General features: G+C 44.1%; 2 protein-coding genes across 3 annotated transcripts in view; one reads left to right on the top strand and one right to left on the bottom strand.

The window, feature by feature from the left end:
• Positions 1-22,300, bottom strand: part of BOP1 (BOP1 ribosomal biogenesis factor) — a 169,841-nt gene that overhangs the window by 100,427 nt on the left and 47,114 nt on the right. The window lies entirely within an intron of this gene.
• Positions 15,361-20,945, top strand: SCX (scleraxis bHLH transcription factor). Of its 2 annotated transcripts, none has more exons than XM_085891530.1 (3): positions 15,361-16,188; positions 18,397-18,728; positions 20,367-20,945. In XM_085891530.1, exons 1-3 carry the CDS (start codon positions 16,044-16,046, stop codon positions 20,406-20,408), a joined length of 519 nt encoding a protein of 172 aa, XP_085747656.1. In that variant the 5' UTR covers positions 15,361-16,043; the 3' UTR covers positions 20,409-20,945. The 2 variants fall into 2 exon arrangements, with proteins under 2 accessions (XP_085747656.1, XP_085747657.1); XM_085891531.1 differs by having other exon boundaries at positions 20,370-20,945.

A 22,300-nucleotide genomic window follows, 5' to 3' on the forward strand; every position in this document is an offset into this window, starting at 1 on the left:
GGAGAACCTGCCGGAAGGACAACAATCTCTGCAGCACTTCACAAATCTCGGCTTTATGGGAGAGTGTCCAGACGGAAGCCACTCCCGAGAAAAAGACATGACAGCACGCCTGGACTTTGCAAAAAGGTATGTGAAAGACTGAGTGTGCGAGGCCAAATATCCTGTGGTCTGATGAGATGCAAATTGGTCTCTTTGGCCTGAATACAAAACGCTACATTTGGCGGAAACTGAGCACGGCTCATAACCCATTTAATAGCACCCTTACCGTGAAGTATGGTGGTGGCAGCATAATGCCTTGGGGATGTTTTTCAGTGGCAGGCACTGAGAGACTTGTAAGGATAGAGGAACAATGAACGGCAAATACAGGCAAATCCTTGAGGAGAACCTGCTTTAAAGTGCAAAATACCTCAGACCACGGCAAAGACTTACGTTCCAACAGGACAATGACCCCAAGCATACAGCCAAAGCAACACTGGAATGGCTTCAGAATGAGAATGTGAAAGTCCTTGAGCGGCCCAGCAAAGGCCAGACTTGAATCCCATTGAGAATCTGTGGAAAGACTTGAAGATTGCTGTTCACTGAGTCTCCCCATCCAACAAGACAGAGCTTGAACAAATCTGCAAGGAAGAATAGGAGAAAATCCCCAAATCCAGATGTGCCAAGCTGACACAGACATACCCAAGAAGACTCGAAGCTGTAATCACTGCCAAAGCCGCTTCTACGAAGTATTGACTCAGGGCCTGACTACTTGTGTAAATTAGATATCTCAGCCTTTCCTGTTTAATTAATTTGTAAAACAAAATGTGATAAAAGTTGAGGGGTGTGAATATTTTCTGAAGGTACTGTAACTTTGCCAGACATTTACAAATGGCAGCGAGCGGAGCATGCTCCACTTTTCAAGGCAATTGACTGGCGATCTGCTAAAGCTGACAAGATTACATTTTGGTCACTCCTTGTCAAAACATTGCAATGTCCGACATCAATATCTCTGATTCCATTGTTATCTGGAATAGTTGTGGTACCTTTTGAAAGATATATTTGTAACTGAAATTTTGTCCTCCTCGGACCGAGATCAAGTAATTGTTGAGATATAGGTCAACGTTTCTGATCTTGCAGCCTTTGGGAGGTCGTATCTCTGGTTCTGTTCGACCAACAAAGATAACCTTTGCATCAGATGACAGAGTCCTTCAAGATCAACAACGTTTGGTCTGCCACGGAGAAAAAAAAAGAAAAAAAAAGAAAAAGGTAAATCAAATAAAAGTTGACAGAGGTTTGACCTTTGACTTGCTGTACGATATAACTTTATCCATTAAAGTTTAGGACTAAGGAGGGTCTAAGGTGTATAGTGTTACGGTTGTGGAAATTCGCAAACCACCATTCAGGTCCCATAGGTGAGATATCTCTGTAAGTACATGTGTAGTTAGCCCCAAACCCGTTGTTTAGAGGGAATAAATGCGATTCATTCGGGTGCGACGCTTTGAGATAGCTGTTTTTCTGTTCTATCTTTATTTTGAACCAACCGCCATCAAACAACAACCACCAACCGCAACGCCGCTTCACAACAACAACAACGCCAACAGCCACGACCTTTACCTTTACAACTTGCTCCCACATCATCGCATCATGCCATTCCCAAACGCACCATGACCATCAAGCCACCACCATAAACCCTCCACCACCCTCACCTCCCTCCTTCTACCGCCATTCCCGCACCATCTGTGAGCACCGAGCGTCGGGCTGTCCTGGGCTCGTACAAGATACGCGCCGAGCCGAGAGTGCAAAATGCGGCCTTTCCGAGGAGAATTCGGATCAGGAATGCTACACGCCCACTTCTGATCCGTCCAATCAGCAAGCGCGGGGCGGCTTGGCCCCGCCTCCAGGTGCGTCTGTGTGGAATCGAGATATGCAAATTCTAGGATCAGGGGAGATTCAAGCCCCTTTTCCTCCGTCCAATAGGCGAGCGTGGCTCCGCCCCCGAGCTCATCCTGAACCGGAAATTTGCATATGGGTTCTCCTGCCGGCCTATAAAACGCCGAGCAGAAAAGCAGAGTGGAGTGGCAGAGAAGCGAAGAGAGTTTTGGGGCAGAGAGAAAGAAGAGTTGTTGCGCAAGAGTTGCTGTTGCGAGGCAGTCAAGTCGGGTTGGAGCGCGGAGTGGAGTCGGGAGGCGAGCGCGTCCAGGTGGTTTTCTGCAGTCGGCTGAGGAGAATTGGGGGAAGAGTCCGAGGAGCTCGGGTCCGAGGCAAGGAAGACGGCGGTTGACGACGAGGTCGCGGTGGAATCGCTGGTCACGGGACCCAAGCAAGCCAGCTATACTCCTTCCCCAGAGCATCAACAATTCCCCCTTTCCCCCGCGCTGAGATAGTGCAAAAAGGGGGCCCCGTTCCCACCCCCCTCCAAGCGGTGCCAACGAAACCCGCGAAGGAGCACGAAGTCGGGGCACCGCCGCGCAGCCACATTTGCGGCTCATCACGAGGACGCGGGTAGGACCCCCCCCCCGGTCTCGCGGGCCTGACCGCTCCTTCAGGTACCGCGCACATATTGGCCTACGGGCCCGTCTGCCCCCTTGCCTATGAGGGTGGCTTGTTTCCTTTGCTTTTGAGTAAATGTGTGTCGGCGCCAGTCTGGTGAAGTAAAACTGTTTAAGTGTTGCCGTGTGTCGGTCTTAGTCAGTAGTATCTCTGCATCATTCTTTCTTTTGTAGCATTTGATATATGTGCATTCTGTTTGGCTGTATATGTGTGCTCTCCGTGTGCCGCGGAATAAATATGCATTATGTTGAACTGTTTTCCCGTTTCGCTTCGTCTTTTCCTAAATTGAATCGCCATCTTGCTTCACGTAACGGGTTCGTCGTGGGCTTAATACGCCCGATAATTAATTAATCGGAACCGTCGAGGCCGACGATAACACCGCTCGGTTATCCCGATAATACAGAACGGATCGCTTAAGCGGCCCGTGTCCGGAGTCGACCTGCGGCGAGGTGCGATCGCCCGGTCTACCATCCGCGTGGGTACTTAAGTAGGTCGAGTTTGGCGAACAACCCTATCCCACGCGGGTGGCCGATTGGCATGATCGTGGTGAGGCCGAAAGGCCCACCCGTGACTAGCTCCCGGCATTATTCCGAGAGGGTCACGACAGAATTGTCCGTCCGGTGGGCGACGTGCCACGATTCGAGTCACGTGGCCGTTCGCACGCTGGCGGGCGCGAATTCGCAACAATATAATAAGCTCCGTGTTCAACCAAATATCGAAATGGGATCGAAGCCACAAAACCAATCGATGTAATGGTCTATTGCATCGCACTTGTACACGACTTCAAACCAAAGTATTCACAAGTCACCCTGATCAGATCCAAACTACTGCCAGCATATTGATAAAACCAGCAACAAGACCAAAGCTTGGGTCATCATCATCCATAAATTTACTAACAGCATCATGGTGCTGTGATGCTCAAACACTCCCATCATCAACACAAGAATTGGTCTTATCAATGGCCAAGTACTGTTCGTCCATTTGGTACAAGAGCCCACACACAAGGTTTGTTGACACACAAATTAACACCACTCTCAGATTATTCAGCAGAACACTCAAATCTACACCATTACCATGGCTACCAGTATTCTCCAATATCCCACCAACAAACATTCGGTAAGACTGCTGTACCGAGAGTACAAGGTCATTAAAAAAAAAATTGCTGCCAATTCCAAAGGACTCGCAGTCTGCGTTGGTGGGACAAGAGAATGAAAACACAAGAACAAGACGACGACGATGTGCAGAGCACGATACTTGAAAAATTCATAAAACAAATTGTACCCCAAAAATAATTGGCTGGTTGAATTCAGTGACCTGAAATATAAATCCTCTTCAAATTTCAAGTCAATCAGATGAAAAATGAGGATTTTAGAAATTTGACGAATTTGTTGACCTTTTGACCTTAAAAACAACCAGCTTCTTCCTTATGCCAAACACTACCAAGTGGTGAAGTTTCGTGAAGATGGGTTTAAAATTGTGACCTGTAGGCGATAGACAGACAGACAGACAGACGGGCAGAATAACAAAATCGATGAACCAATATACTTGAAAAATCTTCGATTTTGCAAGTAATAAAAAAGCTAAAGTTATTTGCCGTAAAACATCACAAAGCACTGACATTTTGGGCCTCGTTCTTTGTCGGACCCTCTTTTTCCTCATGCCACCTCACCAAACCAACTAAACTCCCTCCCACCACCCACCCCCCCAAAAAAACACCCTGATGTCCCTGTTCCTAATCCTACTTTCCTCCCCCCCCCCTCTCCTCCACAGTCAAGTTAAGGAGATAAACTGATTTAATTAATCCAACATTGACCGAGCACGGGCCAAACATGATGGGATAAATGGCCTCCTCCCTGTGTCCAATTTCCTTCAATATTCCTTGTATATATCACTTGGTACATCATGGATGTTGGCGGCTCACACAAGTACTGAACACAAATTGGGAAGCACATTCAGCACAAAACGGTTTCCTCCACCGACATGGTTCTGCATCATTTTAATATCAGACACCTTACATTTTCAAATTGACGAACTAATATATGAACGGTAGCGAGTTGAACGACAGTGATAAGTAAGGGTGCACATAGTCCATCTGGAAAGGAAACCGTCATGGCGCAGCAGTGCTGGAACAGAGGCTGCACCATTGGTGGGAGAAATTTGAAAAACGCAGACCGACGTTTCGATATTTAGTGTGAACGTGTATAGCTTGGTACAAACTGTGTGCATTGACCCTTTAATGGTGAAGGTAAAGGTACAGCAGGTCAAAGGTCAAACACTAGGTCAAACTTTTTCATTGAGAGTTTACTTGTTTGTTCATCTCGTGAAGCGCTTTCGTTTGATGCAAAGATCATCTTTGCAGGTCAAATAGAACCGGAGGTATTGACCTCCCAAAGATTGCAAGGCATGTTAAAGGTCAAAACTTTGATGACCTATACGTCAAAATCTACTTGATCGAGGAGTTGCAAATTTTTCAGGTGTGTGTACACCTCCCAAGTGTCAACAACTGGGCCAGGTTTAAGGGAATCAAAGACATTGTTCAGACGATGTGTTGATTTGACGTGATATGACCTGTAGATCCATTTCACGATATCCATATGGGATTTCCCACAAAAGACCCCACCCCACAAGTCAGCGTAAAATTTCCCTCGGCTGTCCAGCGGCGTTCCACACCCTGCGATGGAGTGGTGACCTGTGCAGGGTTGGATCTAGTCTCAAAGCATGCACGAGTCATGTGCACAGACGCTGTGTACGGGCTCAACCACCACGACCCTCAAAGTAGGTTAAAAAAAAAAAAAAAAAGATCCTCAAAATTTGCATAATTTTTTTTTTCCCCATGAAAATTTTGCTTTTACCATCGAGCTGCAAATTTTTCATTCAATCATAAGCACTGAAATAAAATTTTGGGAATCAAAACCAATGTATCTGAAGGAATGCCTGAAAAAAGTAAATAACTAAATGAAGAAACAAACACTTGGGGTCCGCACCAGCGTACGGTCACACTCCTGGCAAACATCATGCGAGCGTGTAAATCACTCCTGAACATTCACTGGGGATTAGCCTGGACAAATTACCCCCGGAACATGGTTGGCTTAAAGGCTGACAAGATTGGAAGGGAAGCAACATTTTAAAATGGACAGAAACAAACTCGTGAGTAGAAAGATCGAGATTGCTGGAAGAACATATAATAATAATAATAATAATAATAATAATAATAATAATAATAATAATAATAATAATAATAATAATGATGATCTGCCCATGACAGTGTGCACACACCTTAAGATTTCACCCCTCCATGTTTGGTTTAACACAATCGCAAGATCATTTAACCTTTGTGGAATCTATGTCGCGAGTTGGAACCTTTCACTGTTGAACAACTGGCAATGAGGGTAAAAACATTGAACTCCATTATGGCATCAATCGCCACACACAGGCGGTGCATACTCTGACTGTTGATATTAAAATTACTCGGTTACTCAGATCAGGTGGAGCTGCTGTGTCCTGGGTAAGATTTTATAATCACCCTAAAGTGCCTGGTGTTGGCTTTATGATTAGGGTGGCGGGCTTTGGATCCTCGGGTCCTGGGTTCAAATCCCGCTCAGCTGTTGAATTCATACCAGGTGGGGTTAACTCGGCCTGTCATCCTTCCGAGGTTGGCAAAATGAGTGCCAGCATGCTGGTATACTGTGTCGGAGTGGCGACCCGTCCAGGATTGTGCCCAATAGCCAAGGAGACTGCTTAGGCAGCAACAACGCTCTGCGCTGAGTATGGTCCAAATCTCCTCCTCTTCTGCTGAAGTGCTGCAACCATGAAGGAATTTGGTAATTTGCCATGGTACCGGAGCAGTCTTTTCCTTAAAAAAAAAAAAAAAAAAAAAAAAAAAAATCGTGCAAGTGCAATATATTTAAGCATCGAATGAAGAACTCGTCTTACTGGTGAAGGCTCGTGTGGACTTGCATTGGCGGACAGGTAGAACAATGGACAGGACGTTGATCAAGGTACGCTAAACGCCGTGGGAAGCGAGGCGAAGCTGACGTTTCGAACGTTATCCCTTCGTTGTACTTTTCCTCCAATGAGGTCAGCTTCTCCTTGCCTCCCACGGCGTTTAGCACAGCTCGATGAACATCCCGTTAATTTAATCCAACAATATCATTAAGTGTTCCCCACTGAAGATTTTGGAAGAGCAGGCCACTCCACAGCTTTCTTGTCAATATCCTGGATAACACCACAACAGGTGTGCTTTGGATCCTTTGAGAAATTGTGTCTTCTCCTTGTGCCACATCTGACAGTATAGGGCAGGCAGCTCAGAGCATGCAAATTTGACCAGTGTTGCACAAACTCGTTTGCCAGGCCCGACATTCGACTGGAGTTTGTTCATGGAGGAGTTTGGAATTATGTTCTAATGCCAGCAATAGCTTGCCTACTCTTCGTGAAGGACTTCGTGTGATTATTAAAACATCCACCAGCTAATGCTGGCAGATGAGTTCCCAGCCTAACGACCAAGAGAGGGACGACACGCTTTGTGATGCAACACCCTGCCTTTGAAGCACAAGTCCTACAGCTTCTCGTCGGGTCAGGAATTAAACCTGGTTCATTGCTGATACACTCCTCAAACTTGAACTCTGCTTGTGGTACCTCGTGGTTGTTTGAACACGGGATCCAAAATCATAAAACAAATATGATTCTTACACAGTGGTAAAGCCATACTGATGAGGGCAAAGGTGAGATGATTGAGAGACGAGCGCCGTACGAGGCCCAATCTGCCACTGTTCTCGTCAACTCAAAAATTGCACACTTAACGGAAAGTTTGTAAAAGTCGCAGCCTCGCGGCCGATACCCAGCTGGCCATGAACACTTCTGCAATAGATTAAAAGGTGATCATTCTTATGGGGTCACCTGGTATGCTGTGACCGAGAGCAGTTGTACAACATGGGGCGGAGAAGCCGTCAAAAGGCGGAACAAAGGTTTACGGATACACCAACAGGTGTGCCCGGAGTTTGCGAGAGGGCAGTAGGGAGCCGAGGGCCAGGCACCGTGCACGCAGCCCCCCAACCTGTGCCCCTCTGCGGGAAGAAAAAAGGGGGCCAAGTGAAAAGCAAACGATAAGCAGCGTGAAAGAAAGGGCAAGGAAGCTCATCTGCTGACCATAAAGAACCCCCCCCCCTTTTCTCCCCCTCCTCCACCACACCTTCCACCTTCCCCACTCTTCGGCTTCAATGCCAAATCTGTAGATCATGGGCTATCACTGCGAGGTGACTATTACCTCACCAAAGGAGGTACCAGATCACCCCGAGGATAACGCTCTCTCAGGAAGAACACTGTAGTGAAGTGTTGACATCCACAGATTCGTAGTATATTGTAAAAGTCATAGGTGGGGTGGGTGGGGGGGGCGGGAGGATAAACCCATGTACAAGTGCAAATAAAGTATTTTATGACAGAAGGAAGGAAGTTTTGTGGTTGAGCTAAAGTGCGTGATCATGGAAAAGAAGTGGAACAAAAAAAGAAGAAAACGAAAAAAAATGAAAAATGAAAAATGAAGAACAGCTCTCTGGAAAATACAGTATTTTGATTATCATCGCTGTGTAATGTTTACATACATACATATATATTGGGAACAATGGGAATAAAAAACAGAAGAAAACGAAAAAAAAATTAAAAATGAAAAATGAAGAACAGCTATCTGGAAAATACAGTATTTTGATTATCATCGCTGTGTAATGTTTACATACATACATATATATTGGGAACAATGGGAATAAAAAACAGAAGAAAAGGAAAAAAAAATGAAAAATGAAAAATGAAGAACAGCTATCTGGAAAATACAGTATTTTGATTATCATCGCTGTGTAATGTTGAAATATATATATATATACATATATATATATATATATATATATATATATATATATATATATATATATATATATATATATATATATATATATATATATATATATATATATATATATATATATATATATATATATATATATATATATATATATTGGGAACAATGGGAATAAAAAAACAGAAGAAAAAGGAAAAAATGAAAAATGAAGAACAGCTCTCTGGAAAATACAGCATTTTCATTATCATCGCTGTGTAATGTTTACATATATATATATATATATATATATATATATATATATATATATACATATACATATACATATACATATACATATACATACATGTACTGGGAACAATGGGAATAAAAAAAAAGAAAGAAATGTACATCACAAAAGACAAAACCATCATTGCATAAAAAATTTTTGACTATGGATTTGAACATGGGTCCCTCCTGTCAAGTTTGTCACACAAAGAAGTAACCAGAGGAGTTTTGAGCTTCCATTCGATCTGCAAGATATCAATTGTCCTTATAATCGTAAAAAGCAGTGAAGTTATTTTTATCAGCTTCGAGGCAGCTCGAAACGAATTTACATAGCTCGTTTTAACTCGTCGGCTCAGAGGTTTTCTGACACATGTATTAACTCGCATGATTAATTGTACTTCGGAGTGCCCTCTCAGCAACTCACAAAGAAACGAAGACCACGTCTCTCCCTCCCTCAACCCACACCCACTACAATCCGCTCAATATCATCAACGGGAAAGTCTCCGACACAAAGCACGGAACCAGTGAGAAAGCCAAAATAAATGAACGGCAGAGGACAGTGAGAAGAGACTCATGTATCTGTTCAAGCGGAGGACGACACGTTTAGATAACATTTGAACTTGGCCATTATAAAACTGGATCAAATTGCTCAGCAAGATGGGAACAACAACAACAACAACAGAGTAGAAATAGCACAACTCAGCTCCACTTCTACCAAGCGAGGATAGGGCCCAATATCCATCCATCCATCCATCATGTAATAGTCTTGAGTTCTGCCGGTGCAGCTTGCTCATTGCACACTCCTCAGTTAAGGATGTATTCATAATAATTTTAAACGTCGGATCCACCCGGCAAACTTTCCTTCTCAATGATTTGTCCTTCACAATGTTTACACGATCTCCAAACTCGTGGCTCTCCTACTCCGTTTATCAGGTTCACAAACACCAGCAAAATCCTGAACGAATCACTCTCCAAAGCGCGGCACGTATGCAAAAAAAAAGAAAAAGACAAGTACGGACGGGTACATTCAAAGTAGACCGCCCACATGCCAAATAAACAAATAACAAACCCACCAGCACACGACATTGCCGGGGCGCCTGCGACGATGCCGCCACACAGCGCATGGAGACGGAATTGGGAGGGAATGGCATGAAATAATCGATTCATTGATTCATTGTGTAATTAAAATAAATAAATAATCGTAAAATAATTAATTTCTTAATCAATTGGCAAATGGCATACCAAAACCACAAATTTTTCATCCGAATCTGTAACTTTTTGAAAATTAAGTAATTAATCGAAAAATTAAATAATTAACCGATCAATTAATTAATCAATAAATCAAAGATACCCTTCATAGCCAAATACCTTGGTCACTGTCGTGTCCAAATATCAGTTTCCGAGCTCAAAAAGGTGCCCGAAATATTGCCAGGATGAGAAAGAAAATAAATAAGGAATTAATAAATCGATAATTAATTAATTAATTAATTGATGAATCAACCCCCCGCTCCAAAACCCAAAAGAAAATGCAGTTTTTACCACAGCACATCCTTACTTTTGTTCCAAAATTTCAGCTTCCTAGGTCAAAGGATGGCTGACGTATCACCCGGACAAACAAGAAAGAAAGAAAACGGAGTAAAAACAGAGTACTCCCTCCTTTGATGACGTCATGCATCGCCTGGATCTTTGATGACGTCATGCATCGCCTGGATGTGGAATTGGGAAGGAGCGGTGTACAACATCAACGCAGTTTTCAGAGAGAATTAGCAAAAACGCAAGGTTCACCGCAATGATATAGGCCCAGGCATATAGTTCACATCGACAATGCAAGCTGTTGCAAATTAAGATGGCTTGTTGAAAAATTACGGACGGCAGCAACGCGGGTGATCAATGCTCTTCTTCATTGGTTTGAGGAGAGAAATCTCGAGAATCGTTCATCAACGTCACAGAGCGAGGTTTGTTCAGAATTGGAAGAAGCCATCATAGGTGGCTCAGCACCATAAAAGGTTCCTCAAGGAATAGCATCGGCCTTGCAAAATTAAGCAAAGGCGTGTGGTTCCGACGATGACGATGACGATGATGATATTAACCAATTAGTTGTAATAGGGTTGAATTAGACTTGTATGCAACCCATGATAACTAGATAACATTTAAACACATTATTTCATGTATTCAGAGGGGCGACATCGATACCCCTCCTTACTCTCTCTGTGCCGCCCCCCCCCCCGCCGCCCCTCCACCCTCAGGCCCTATCACCCTCCCAACCAACATGTTGTGTCCACAAACAGCAGCATCCCTGGCACCTGGCGTACTCCATCCTACATTGTGTTTATCAAGCTACAGGGGGCAACTCCATTACAACACAGTCTCCTCCCATCTGCAGTCCATTAACCAATGAGACACGGTTAAAAAGGCTCGTTAACTTGTAGGCATCGACTGACCCAGGATAAGGGTCAAAAGGAAATCGGATTTAATAAAGCGCCGCAGAGCAGCTCCTGCTTTTTCAACCAAAATATCATCTACAAGAGAATCTATTCACACCTTGCGCTGTTAGGAGTAAAACCGAAAGCAACAGCAGCGTTTCATTTCGCAGCAACACCAACCAGACTTGGTGAAATGCACCATCTTCTGCACACGGGGCGAAAACTTTACGGAGAAAGTACAAAAACAAGAGCAAAACCGGGGACAAATTCACAAACTTTACAACGAATATTAACATTGAAGGTCACTGTGAAACTGCTCTTTTTAATGGGAAACATTTGTGATGGTGTGGAAGGTAAAACTGACCCCATTGTTGAATAAATCACTCTTGTAGAACGTTGGTGGCTTCCATCATTGGGATAAAGTTTCATTGTAATCTGGGATCTTTATGGCATTTTAACGGTCTTTAAAAGGAACTTGTAGAAAGAAAGTCGAGAGCAAGTTTTCAGGTTAAAATAAAGAAATAAATAGTTTAATGTCACTTTCCGATAATGCATGCACCTATGATTGTCTGGTTCTCGGTGTAACCGATTGTGTATACATACATACATGCGAGTGATGACCATCATGTCTCTGTCAAGAGTCAAGACCGACGATAGGCGATGACAGAAATCCACCTAATTACTTGCCTTAACAAAACCTCCAGCGTCGGGCAAGTCCAGTCTTTGAAGAGGTCTCACTACAGTTCGGGAATATGTTCACTTGATGGCAGGAAACGGAACGTACCCGGTCTTTTGTGCTGTGAGAGATAGACCGTGTTAATGACTGACTGGTGGGATTACATCCTGGACAATCGCAAAATAAAGCCTCGCTGCTGAACGGGAGGTAGGGAGGCAGTTTCTACCACAGGGTGGTGGTGTATGCTATGACAATACTTGGCTTTCTCCACACGCAAACCCATGGCATACTTGGTACTATCGGCTACAATTGCTCTCAACAGGGAGCGGGTCTTGATGCAGGACCATTTGCTTCGGTCAATGTCAGAGGTCTTGAGGTCACTCTTACTACATCTCTCCAGCATAGTTTAGCCTTCTGTTAAATGCTTTATCTCAATGAAAAGAGGTTTCTTGTCCGTCATGAGCTTCATCATGTGACTCTTCTGTCATCTGACCAACGCGCATGTCAGTCATTTCAGTCCCATGATTCTGATCAGGTGGTCCATGGATGCAATTTCTACTCTTTCCAGGAGTGCAATGTTTTGAATCCTAATAATAGATTGCAGGTAACATTGGTTAAAACCGTCACGAGGTGCTTTTATATGAACACAATGTGGAGCCATGCATCATTGGCGATACACCGGCATCGGTACCATTGCTGCACGAAAAAGTGGACGTCGAGATAACTCTCTGGCTTCAGACTCGTACCCACAATAAAGCAAAGGCTGTGGAATCCTCAGCAACACACGAGTCGATGTCAGCGTCCAACGATGCATCGGCTGCAAGTGTGTTCCCCAGTTATTCACACAATGGGAGACTTTAAGACCACACTCATAGACTCAAATTTGAACACAACGTGTGTGCGCACATCACTATTTGCATAAAACTTGTGTTCAAACTGAATGATGTAGAAAGAGGTTAATTAAAAAATAAAAAATACAAGCCGGGAGGCGACGATAGTTCGCGGACATTATTGAACAATGCCACGATAGGTACAATTGAGTTAGTGGAAGCTTTTGAAGAAGCCCGACCGTAAAAACCTATCTCTTCCGTCAAAATTGACCAAATCAAATCGGATTTTTTTAATATATTGTACTTATGGACATTACGCACAGCTTCTAGGAAATGAAATTGTGAGAAAAAAAAATCGAGGAAAATAAATAAATAAATAAATAAAAAGTCCATGTGGGCGTGGCTCCGCCCACAAGGGGCGTGGGACCCCCCTCATACAAAAAGACACAACTAGACCATGATATCTAGCTTGTGTCCAAGTTTCATCAAGATCGCATCAAACGTCATGGAGCTATGCTCTGGAGAGAGTCACAGAGACAGACAGACAGACAGACAGACAGACAAACAACAACAACAACAACAACAACACCAAAAATAGTGCTGGTGCCCATGAACCAAAAAGTGGTCCATCCATTCATTCATAACAATGTTCATTGTGAAAAGTCAAGTATTTCATCAATGATGATGGAAATGGGAAAAAGTTTTCTGCAGCAAATACTCGAATAACGAGAGTTCATGGAACACCTCACCCACGCAGTCTTGAGAAAAAAAAAGTGCTGAAATGGTGAGTCGTGTTCTCCAGTGTTCAAGAAAATAATTAAATCGAAATAAAATAAAGATTTTAAAGGTTGTACAAAAATAAAATTCCTGAAGTTTCCCACCATTGTGCAGTGTCTCTTACACCGCCTTATTTAACACGTTACGTTAGTTAGTTCTGCCTGGTGTTTGTGTCCCTCATGACATCGTTAAAAAATAGCAAGTTTTCTGTTTGGAATGATTTTCAATTTTGTTTGAATGTCAGAGTTAAAAAAAAAAAATTAATAAATTAACAAAAGACAGACAGACAGAGTAAAACATTGTTTCACTCCTCTCTGCGCATCAGGATGAATTCAGAACCAACGTACTGTTAAAATGAAGGTTTGTTTTCCGATGCGTTCAAAAATGTAACATTCAATTGAAATCGAGTTGTTCCTCGACGACAATCAGATACAGACAGACAGACAGACAGACAGACAGAGTGAACCAATTACTTGACCCCACTTTTTGCCTCATGCATGTGGGGTAAAATAGAACGAATTGTAATCAACTACCAGGAAGCAATAGTCTTCAATGGTTTGCTGCGAAAGCATTTCAAAAACTCATCGTTTTGCTCATCAATCTTTTATTATTCCTCAAATAATAGAGCATCAGCATCCAGAAGCAATCAAACAAAACAAAAAAAAAAAAAAAAAAAACTTTTAAAAATGATGACATCAGGCAGTGCGTAGCAGGCCTTTACAGGAAGCAAGCCTAGTTTTTATATTTCTCCAGAGAGCAACTCCCAGCCAGCACTAAAATGAATGCAGCGATTAGCATTCCACAAAAACAGTTGGAGTCCTGTATTGAAGCCTCACATCATCACACTCACATGTGACACGTCGCTGGCATTAATAAAAACAAGGCATCTCAGCAACCCGTGCTCACTGGACCAGGCCTCGGCTAAACCGCGCTCGCCTCGTCCTTGAGAAGCAGGTGTCCTGCACGGCTAATGTCCTTCCGACTTGAGGCTCGAAAAACAAGTAATAATAGCAAAGCATGCTTTGGGCAGCGAAAGCAAGGAATCCAGAGCGAGGGACAGAAACCCCCAATGAGGATAAGGAGTCGAGATGAGAAAAAGGCCAGGAAAGAGGAGAATGGGAAGGGATTGGTAGAACGGTGCAACTCATCTGGAAGGCATTTCTGTCAGCGTGTCGGACGTCTGCCGCCGTCTCGGCTGCGCAAAGGAGCAGAGATTGAGCTACCTAGCGCGAGCTTCCAGCTGGAAAGCCACAAGGCCAGCATAAACGGCAGAAAAACAGAAAAATCATGCTCAAATTGCCGTACCTCTGCCAATATTACATTAATGTGCGAGTTTACCTTCAACAGAGGTTGGCAGGATACACGGAGGGTGCAGCACACGATGCCGCAACCCACTTACCCCCCCCCCCCCTTAATAGATCACCCTTCTAATTTTATCAAAATTTTATCTGCAACTACAAAAATGTACAATTTTCCCCCAATGAGAGACACCTACGAACGTGAAAGGAAAAACAAAGAACAACAAAATGCAGCATACCGATTGTCACGAGGAAATAAAAGGCCTTTTTGACACTTGTCCAAGCTGTGGAAACAATGGCATTAGCAAGGAACAAATTTAACGGAGTTTAATGGGATCGTGCAGCAAGTGCTCTCACTGTGAAACCAAACAAGAAAGTGATAAAACTCACACTCCAAACACCTCTCCTATTTTGCTCCAGATGACGACAGCTGGAGCCAACAGGGAATGATAAATCAGGTGGAGTAAGGTATTCCCATGCACCCTCCCTAATACAAATCTTAAACTTAGGTAGCCATACAAAAACACAGAGATTGCCAAGAACTGCATGCCTGGCAAAGAAACGATCCTCTTTATTTTCTTCCTACCATTTTATGCGAAAGCTTCCCATAATCCAACCCCTATCCTTTCCCGAGCCTCCACATCCCAGCACAAGAACTCAGCCATCCAACGCCCCTCCTATTCTCCATCCACATCCTCCTAACCCCTCCCCAACTCGCATCCCTTGGATTGGCTGCCACCCGGGATGCCTGACATGTTCCTCCCATGCAAACTCCAGCCTATCGATTTGCTCTTTCAGTGTGCAGACCAACGAGCAACGAAGACAGGAGGAGAGACCAGGTGCACACGGAGCAACAGGAGAACACTTTTGTGGGACACCCTGTGCCGAGGGAGTGCAACATCTTATTGGATATCCCGCGGAGGGTATCTGGCACACAGGAGCACATTGAAAAAGAGACCCGGAACGACGGCAAGATTGGCACAGAGGTATTGGCACGTGACAACAGAGATCTACCGGATATTGAAACGGAAGAGAGTTCTGCATAAAGTCCAGAGCCCAGGATCACAGTATAGAGCCATATATGGGAGTGCGACACAGATTTGACAACCCACTTCATTGCTCCTTTCCACCAACACATGAGAACCTGCTGCAGGTTTCCGGGTTGGAAGTCGACAGTTTATCCTGAACAACTCAAGACCACCAGGAGGTCCAGAAGCTCGACTGGAAACTGTGTGTGGTCACAAAGTATCTTCTGTTTTGCTCCACCGACGCTTCGACAAACCACTGCTGGATCTCGATCTCATCACCTTCGTGATTACACATCAACCCAACTGGAGACCAGCCGCTACAGACTTGTCCAAAACACAATTTACCCTGGCCCTGCTAACGGCTCAAGTGATGGCATACACAAGCCTTCATGCAATACCTCCAACCTTGTCATTCCTCCCAGAGGACATGCACGTTATGGGTGACGACAGCGAAAGTAGCAGCGACGAGAATGGATATGGACACCTACACTCCAAGAGGCCTCGTCTGTTGCAGGGTAAGTGTCGGAGCTTCCATAAAATAAATAGTAGAGGAGCCACTATCCACTGGATTCATGTTTAACTGTCATTACATAACAAATTTGGTCTCGGTGTTGCATCATTGATGAGGGTGCAGCTAAGGACGTCGATTCAGTTTCCTCGGAGGTAAAGGCAGGAAGTTAGGATTTGGCAAGGGCACCAAAACACCATGAAGTACTCAAACTCAAGACGCTGATGAGTCAAAAAGCTAAAGGATTAAGAGGAGATGGACAAAGAGGAAAAAGTTGTAAAAGTTAAGACTGTTCATTCTTACGAGATGCAAAATGCGCATTCCAACAACTTGAATCTATATATGATCGATGAAAGCACCCAAATAAAAAAAGGAGGAATACTGGAGTAAAAACATATTTCGTTTCATCATACACTATCAGGGATCAAACCAGAAAGTATTTTTCAAATTCATCCATCAAAAAATACATGGACTTGTACACCTGGGGGAACCTGCACACCTGCACACGGGGACGACCGAGAGAGTCTCGGCAGGCCCAGTGGTCTGGATCACCAAAGCAGGTCGGTGCAAGGCAAACATTCTAACTCAAAATAAGATTGGATTCGAGCCCAGCACCGTTTCACAAACGTTTGGACTGCCGACTGCCATAAGCCATGCCTCGGTTTGCCGTTCAGATTACATCCAAAGGCAACGACCATATTCGATAGAAGAGTGCGGTATGCATTATGACCGGAGAGTGCGATACGGGGAAGTGAGTGCAGCCAACATACAGCCGTAACCGATCAGGAATGCTGGATTTGTTGAGCAACCGTGCCAGACATGAGCGAAGGATTCCTTGGAGCTGCGCCTTGCTCATAACTTCAGTACCACAAACGGCTATGGGGGCTTTGCCGAATGATCCACCAATGGGTTTCTCCCCCTCCCCCCAGGGAGGCACAGGCACATAACACCAACTAAACCCAACATTACATCATCAAATGAGTTCCTGTGAAGGAATCGACACCAAATTCAACTGCAATGACCTAGAAGCAAAGACGGAAGCACACCAAATGGTTTGAACCAAACCGACATATTATATATATACATATATATATATATATGTAATTGGGAGTGGGAGGTTATCTATTTATGTGTTTCATCCTGGAATGATGCAGAAGCACAATAAAACAGCAATTAGAGCGCATCCATCCTCGTTGTTCCAAAGGCCATCCCACTGTCAAACCACAGCTACAATAACACCGTCATAGCAACTACACCATCATCGGCAGCACAACCGTTGCAGATATCATGAACGTAACTCAAGAATATCGGCTGAACTACCCACCCACCACCTGAGCCAAAATGGGTCCACATCACATTCGATTTGAAACGTCAACAAATTGCCACGCGATAAAATAACAGTATTCGAAGAGTCCGACACAACTGGAGGAAAGCTAGTGGGATGATATGAAGGCGAGAAGGACGGGCAGCTGTGGGGGGAGCGAATGAAGCATCAGTCGGAAAAAATCCTATGCGGGACTCCCCACGGAGCAACAGGCAGGCTCAGCGATGACGGGAAGGGCTCGGGGCTCCACTAAACAAGTTTGCAGACAAAGTAAGACGAGCGTTCGGGAGAGGAAAGGTGAAAACGACATCCTTAGAACTAAAACGGGTTCAAACGCACTAAAGCTCCAGCCCAGGAATCTGACAAGTATGGGAGTGAAAAAAAAAACCCACAAAAACATGTGGGATGTTGGAAAAATAGAAACAAGTGCCAAATTATCAGCAGACAACAAACTGTCTGCACACGGAGATGAGGGAGACGGTAGACGCAAATTAAGCGAAAGGAAGGTTTTCCGCGTGTGAGGCAGGAGCCATCTGCCGCACTGGGAAGTGCAGACAGCTGGTGGGCTCAGCAGCTGTGAGGAAGGACATGAGGGCACACAAAACATGGGCAAAAGAGCCACGTGGGAAGGGGAGCATGGAAAGCCTCACATTAGATGAGAAACTGTGAGTGGTAAAGTTTATTTGACTAGTCATCGAAAACGAATCCGATGCTCACGATATCGCAGCGAGTCGGACATCAATATGCTTGCTTGTGCCGGTATTTCATAACAATTCCTTTACAACCACCGGTCCTATCCAAATCTCCTGCCCTGCATCTTTTTTTCTTTCTCTCCTTGCTCTTCTCCCGAATCGTTCTTCATCCGTTGCTCGTCATTCTGTGCACACACAGAGGTGCCACAGCGCCAAGTGGCAAACGCTCGAGAACGAGATCGCACGCATAGCGTGAACACGGCTTTCAGTGCGCTGCGTACGCTCATCCCGACTGAACCGGCAGACCGGAAGCTGTCCAAGATCGAGACGCTCCGTTTGGCATCGAGTTACATCTCCCACCTGGGAAATGTACTTCTGCTGGGAGACGGCGGTCCGGACAACGCGCCCTGCAACACACCACCCGTGCAGAGCATCTACGGACCTCCTGGAGGCGGTACCGTAGCCACCGGATCTGGCATACCTCCACCTCGCACCATCTGCACCTTCTGCTTAAGCAACCAGCGGCGGCTGGTAAGATTTTACTTCATTTGCAGCATCTCCTGCAATTTGTCCATTTCACAGGTCCTTCATTCAAATTTGAGTGCATGCATGTTGCAGCACAATACAATACATTTGTTTGTTTATATATTTGTGCAACTTCTTCCCAAGAATGTTCATGAAGCAAGGCAAAAAGCCATCATGGGTTACGGCAGTGGCACACAGATTTAGAATAGTATCAAGAGGGCAGTTAGCATATTAAATTATTAACTTACCTACATCTCCAAACATTAAGAGGCAAGTACTGCGATCTATTATCATACAGATAAACTTAACCCCTTATTAAGAAAAAAACATAGCTAAAAGATTACATCATCTGGAACTGTAATGATAATTAGCTATTAACAGAAAACTGGGACGATCTAAGTTGAGCTTTGGCTCATTTACTTATTTACGATGGAAGAATGAATGGAAATGTGAATGACGATATTGGGTGCCAGTCACCTTCTTTCGGGATGTAAAAAACTCATGTCAGAACAGCTGTACACAGAAAGACGTGACAGCATCTTTAGAGTAATCCACTGGCGCATCTGTAAACATTTCAACATCCCGGTCCTAGAACAATCATGGAACACACAAACCAAATCCGATCCTTGAAAATGAATATATAGTGCTAACGCATGACAAGATGATCCCGTCAAGTGTGGACATTGCAAACAAAGCATTGCGTCTGGGCATAGTGCTCAAACACAAGAAGGAAAAGTCGGTGTTTTTGATTGAAGTTTCAGTTCCCAATGACTGGACGAAATGCCACAGAAATCAGGAAAATGACCAAATACCAGGATCTGAAAAATGAGGTCAAGAGGACTTGGAAATTGAAGAAAGCTGAAATTGGACCGGTGATGGTTGGAGCTACAGGAATGATAAAGAAAACTCTTAGCGAGTACTTAAAAATCATTCCGGGGAAATATCACTCCAAACGAGCTACAAGTGGAGGCTCTCAGAGGTTCGGTGAAGATTCTGAAAAGAGCCCTTGGAACGAGGCTGTGAGAACGAAACTTCACAGCCTGGTTCATCAATCATGATCCTTTACCAAAAAAAGAAAGAAAGAAAAAAAAGGAGGTGGAGATTTTTAATTCTGGGAGAACTTCCTCCATCTCCTGAAACCCGCAAATGGAGATAACAACGGTAAACAAATTACTTCCATTTTAATTCGTGTGGAATCACAACGAGTTCGACTTAGATGTCAAAGCTGTAAGTGCTCAACAGATAATACTTGAAAACCCCCCCCAAAAAAACAAAAGGAAAACAAGATTAATAAGTAAAACATCTCTTACTTTGAGACCATTCATGTATGACGTGTGTATGCAGAAGGGAAATCGAAGGTAATAGGAGTACAAGGAGAGAAAAGGAGATGTATGTGTCCGGGGGTGGGAGGCAAGGAAGGAGGTCACTTTCATGTTGTCTCATTGATATTTGACTCAAAATTAAAAATCAAAATCCTCTATAATTTGATTACTATGTGACAAAAATAAATCACTCACTTCTCTTCACCAACAAGATCACAAACAAAATTTCAACTGAATATATCAATTTAGAAGCATTAATTGGAATTAACAAGTAAAGGTCATCAATGATGAAACCATGATGTCACAAATTTGCCGTTGAAAGCAGGGACGAGACCGGGAACGCAAGTCCGCCATGCGTTGCTGATGGCTGGAGCCAAGATTGGAAGCACAAGATGTTACTGCGCTGCCAAAGGGACACGACGGGCAGTGGGCCAACAGGATTGAGCCACGACACCGTGGTGTTCCCGTCTCCCAAAGAGGGGGGCTTCATGGCCAAACTCAAGGCCGTGACGACAGTCCATGCCACACTTCCTTTTCACAACGAGTTTCGTTTTATTTTGTGATGCGACCGATCATGGAGTCATCCTCTGAAAAAAGGTCGTCGACGAGCTCACCGGGTGGTGACTGGTTCTCTACCAAAGGGCTACGAGAGGGAGCTGGACTCAAATGTGGAACCTTTTAACATCCAGCTCAAAAACTTGTGCAATGAGCTTCACCAAGCATTTGTACACAATTACGCATTTTATAAACCTCATTTGATTCTGGACAAATATGAATATTATAAAAATAACACAATAAAACTGATGCAAAGAGACTCTTGCAAAACGAGTCGATCCGATGAGCACCCTCCAGCCTCTCAATCCTGGAACGCGTAGCTCTGGATCCAAGGTACCAACCTCACCCCTCCCCACCCACCCCACACTATTTCACCCCCACCACCTTTGCACAGCCTATACCTCCAAACATACTTTCATATCCTGCCGAGCGGTGCACGTGGCCAAAGTGGAAAACCCAGATCTCTCCGGCGGGACCATTTGTGGGGAGAGAGGAGAAAAAGAGAGAGAGAGGAGGAGAGAGGAAGAAAAAAAACCCCCAAAAACTCTCTCCCTCTCAACCCCCCTCTAATTTTGGTTGAGGAAATGAGATCCACAGGTGTTTGTGAGACGGCAATGCAGTCTCGCAATGCATTCGCTTACCCTGTTGAAAATTTTTTTTTCCAGAGATGCGGTACAATGGTAGACTATACAGAACAAAGAGTTTTGTAAAGTTTGGTTCAACATCTCATAAAATGGAAGCTTGATGATCGAATCAATCCCTGGGACAATAATCTATTGTGTGTTTGACCAGGAGTGAGCCTTTCCCGAAAGAAACTTGTGTTATCCAAAAACACAAACAAAGGAGAATCTCTTTGAATGTGGTAATCGTGCTGCTCCGATTTGCCGTATGCAACTGTACATCTTGGGGTCAAAATCCAAACATCGCAAAAGGAATATCATCACGTGGGCTAATTGGGCAGACTTCCAATTCAGGATCTTCTGCAGCAAAATAAAATAAATAAAAATTCCCACTCATAATGCATAAATCCAATGGAATAGTCTGAGCAATTAAATATTTTAAAGTTTGGAACGTTTTTGAAAATGCTTGAATCATTCACGACGACGGTTCAACGGCGTCACTCCCGTAATGGAACAAGCGACGGATGCCAAATGTAAACCAAGGCCACGAAGGCATCCGCGCGAGAGCGCTGAAGGCACAGGCGGGATAAGAAGCTGTTGTCGATGGGCCTGCAGAATTGCCTCTCAAGCCTTGTTTGGATCAATGTCACGAGTTTCGAAAGGATGATGAGTATTTGGTGACATGAACTCAAACATCCAACAGCTATAGTACACTCAAGCGTTCCTTCCGGCCGTAGGGTTCGGAATCGAAGCATTCGAATGAATCTCCGGTTCTAAAGTTATCCGTAAAATATAACTCGTTCGTTCTTTACGGCAAAGGTTTCGCTAAAGGTCGCTCGATGACGACATCGTGAGTGACAGCCAGGGGAATCGAAGGTGAACGACGATGGCAATCTAATGTTTCAAACAAAATAAATAAATAAATAAAAAGAGGAAGATTGAGAATGTAAAACCTTACGGAAGTAATAGTCTTCAGTTTTAGGTGCTCATTTAAAAGATAAACCCTTTAAAGGAATATTTCTTATGAACAGCAGATCAGATCTATTTCAGAACACTGAAACTTTTATTCGCACGGACCGAA

The sequence above is a fragment of the Eptatretus burgeri genome, chromosome 8 (assembly GCF_056783735.1).
Source record: "Eptatretus burgeri isolate ZD-2024b chromosome 8, Ebu_testis_v1, whole genome shotgun sequence".
Taxonomy (NCBI): Eukaryota; Metazoa; Chordata; class Myxini; order Myxiniformes; family Myxinidae; genus Eptatretus; species Eptatretus burgeri.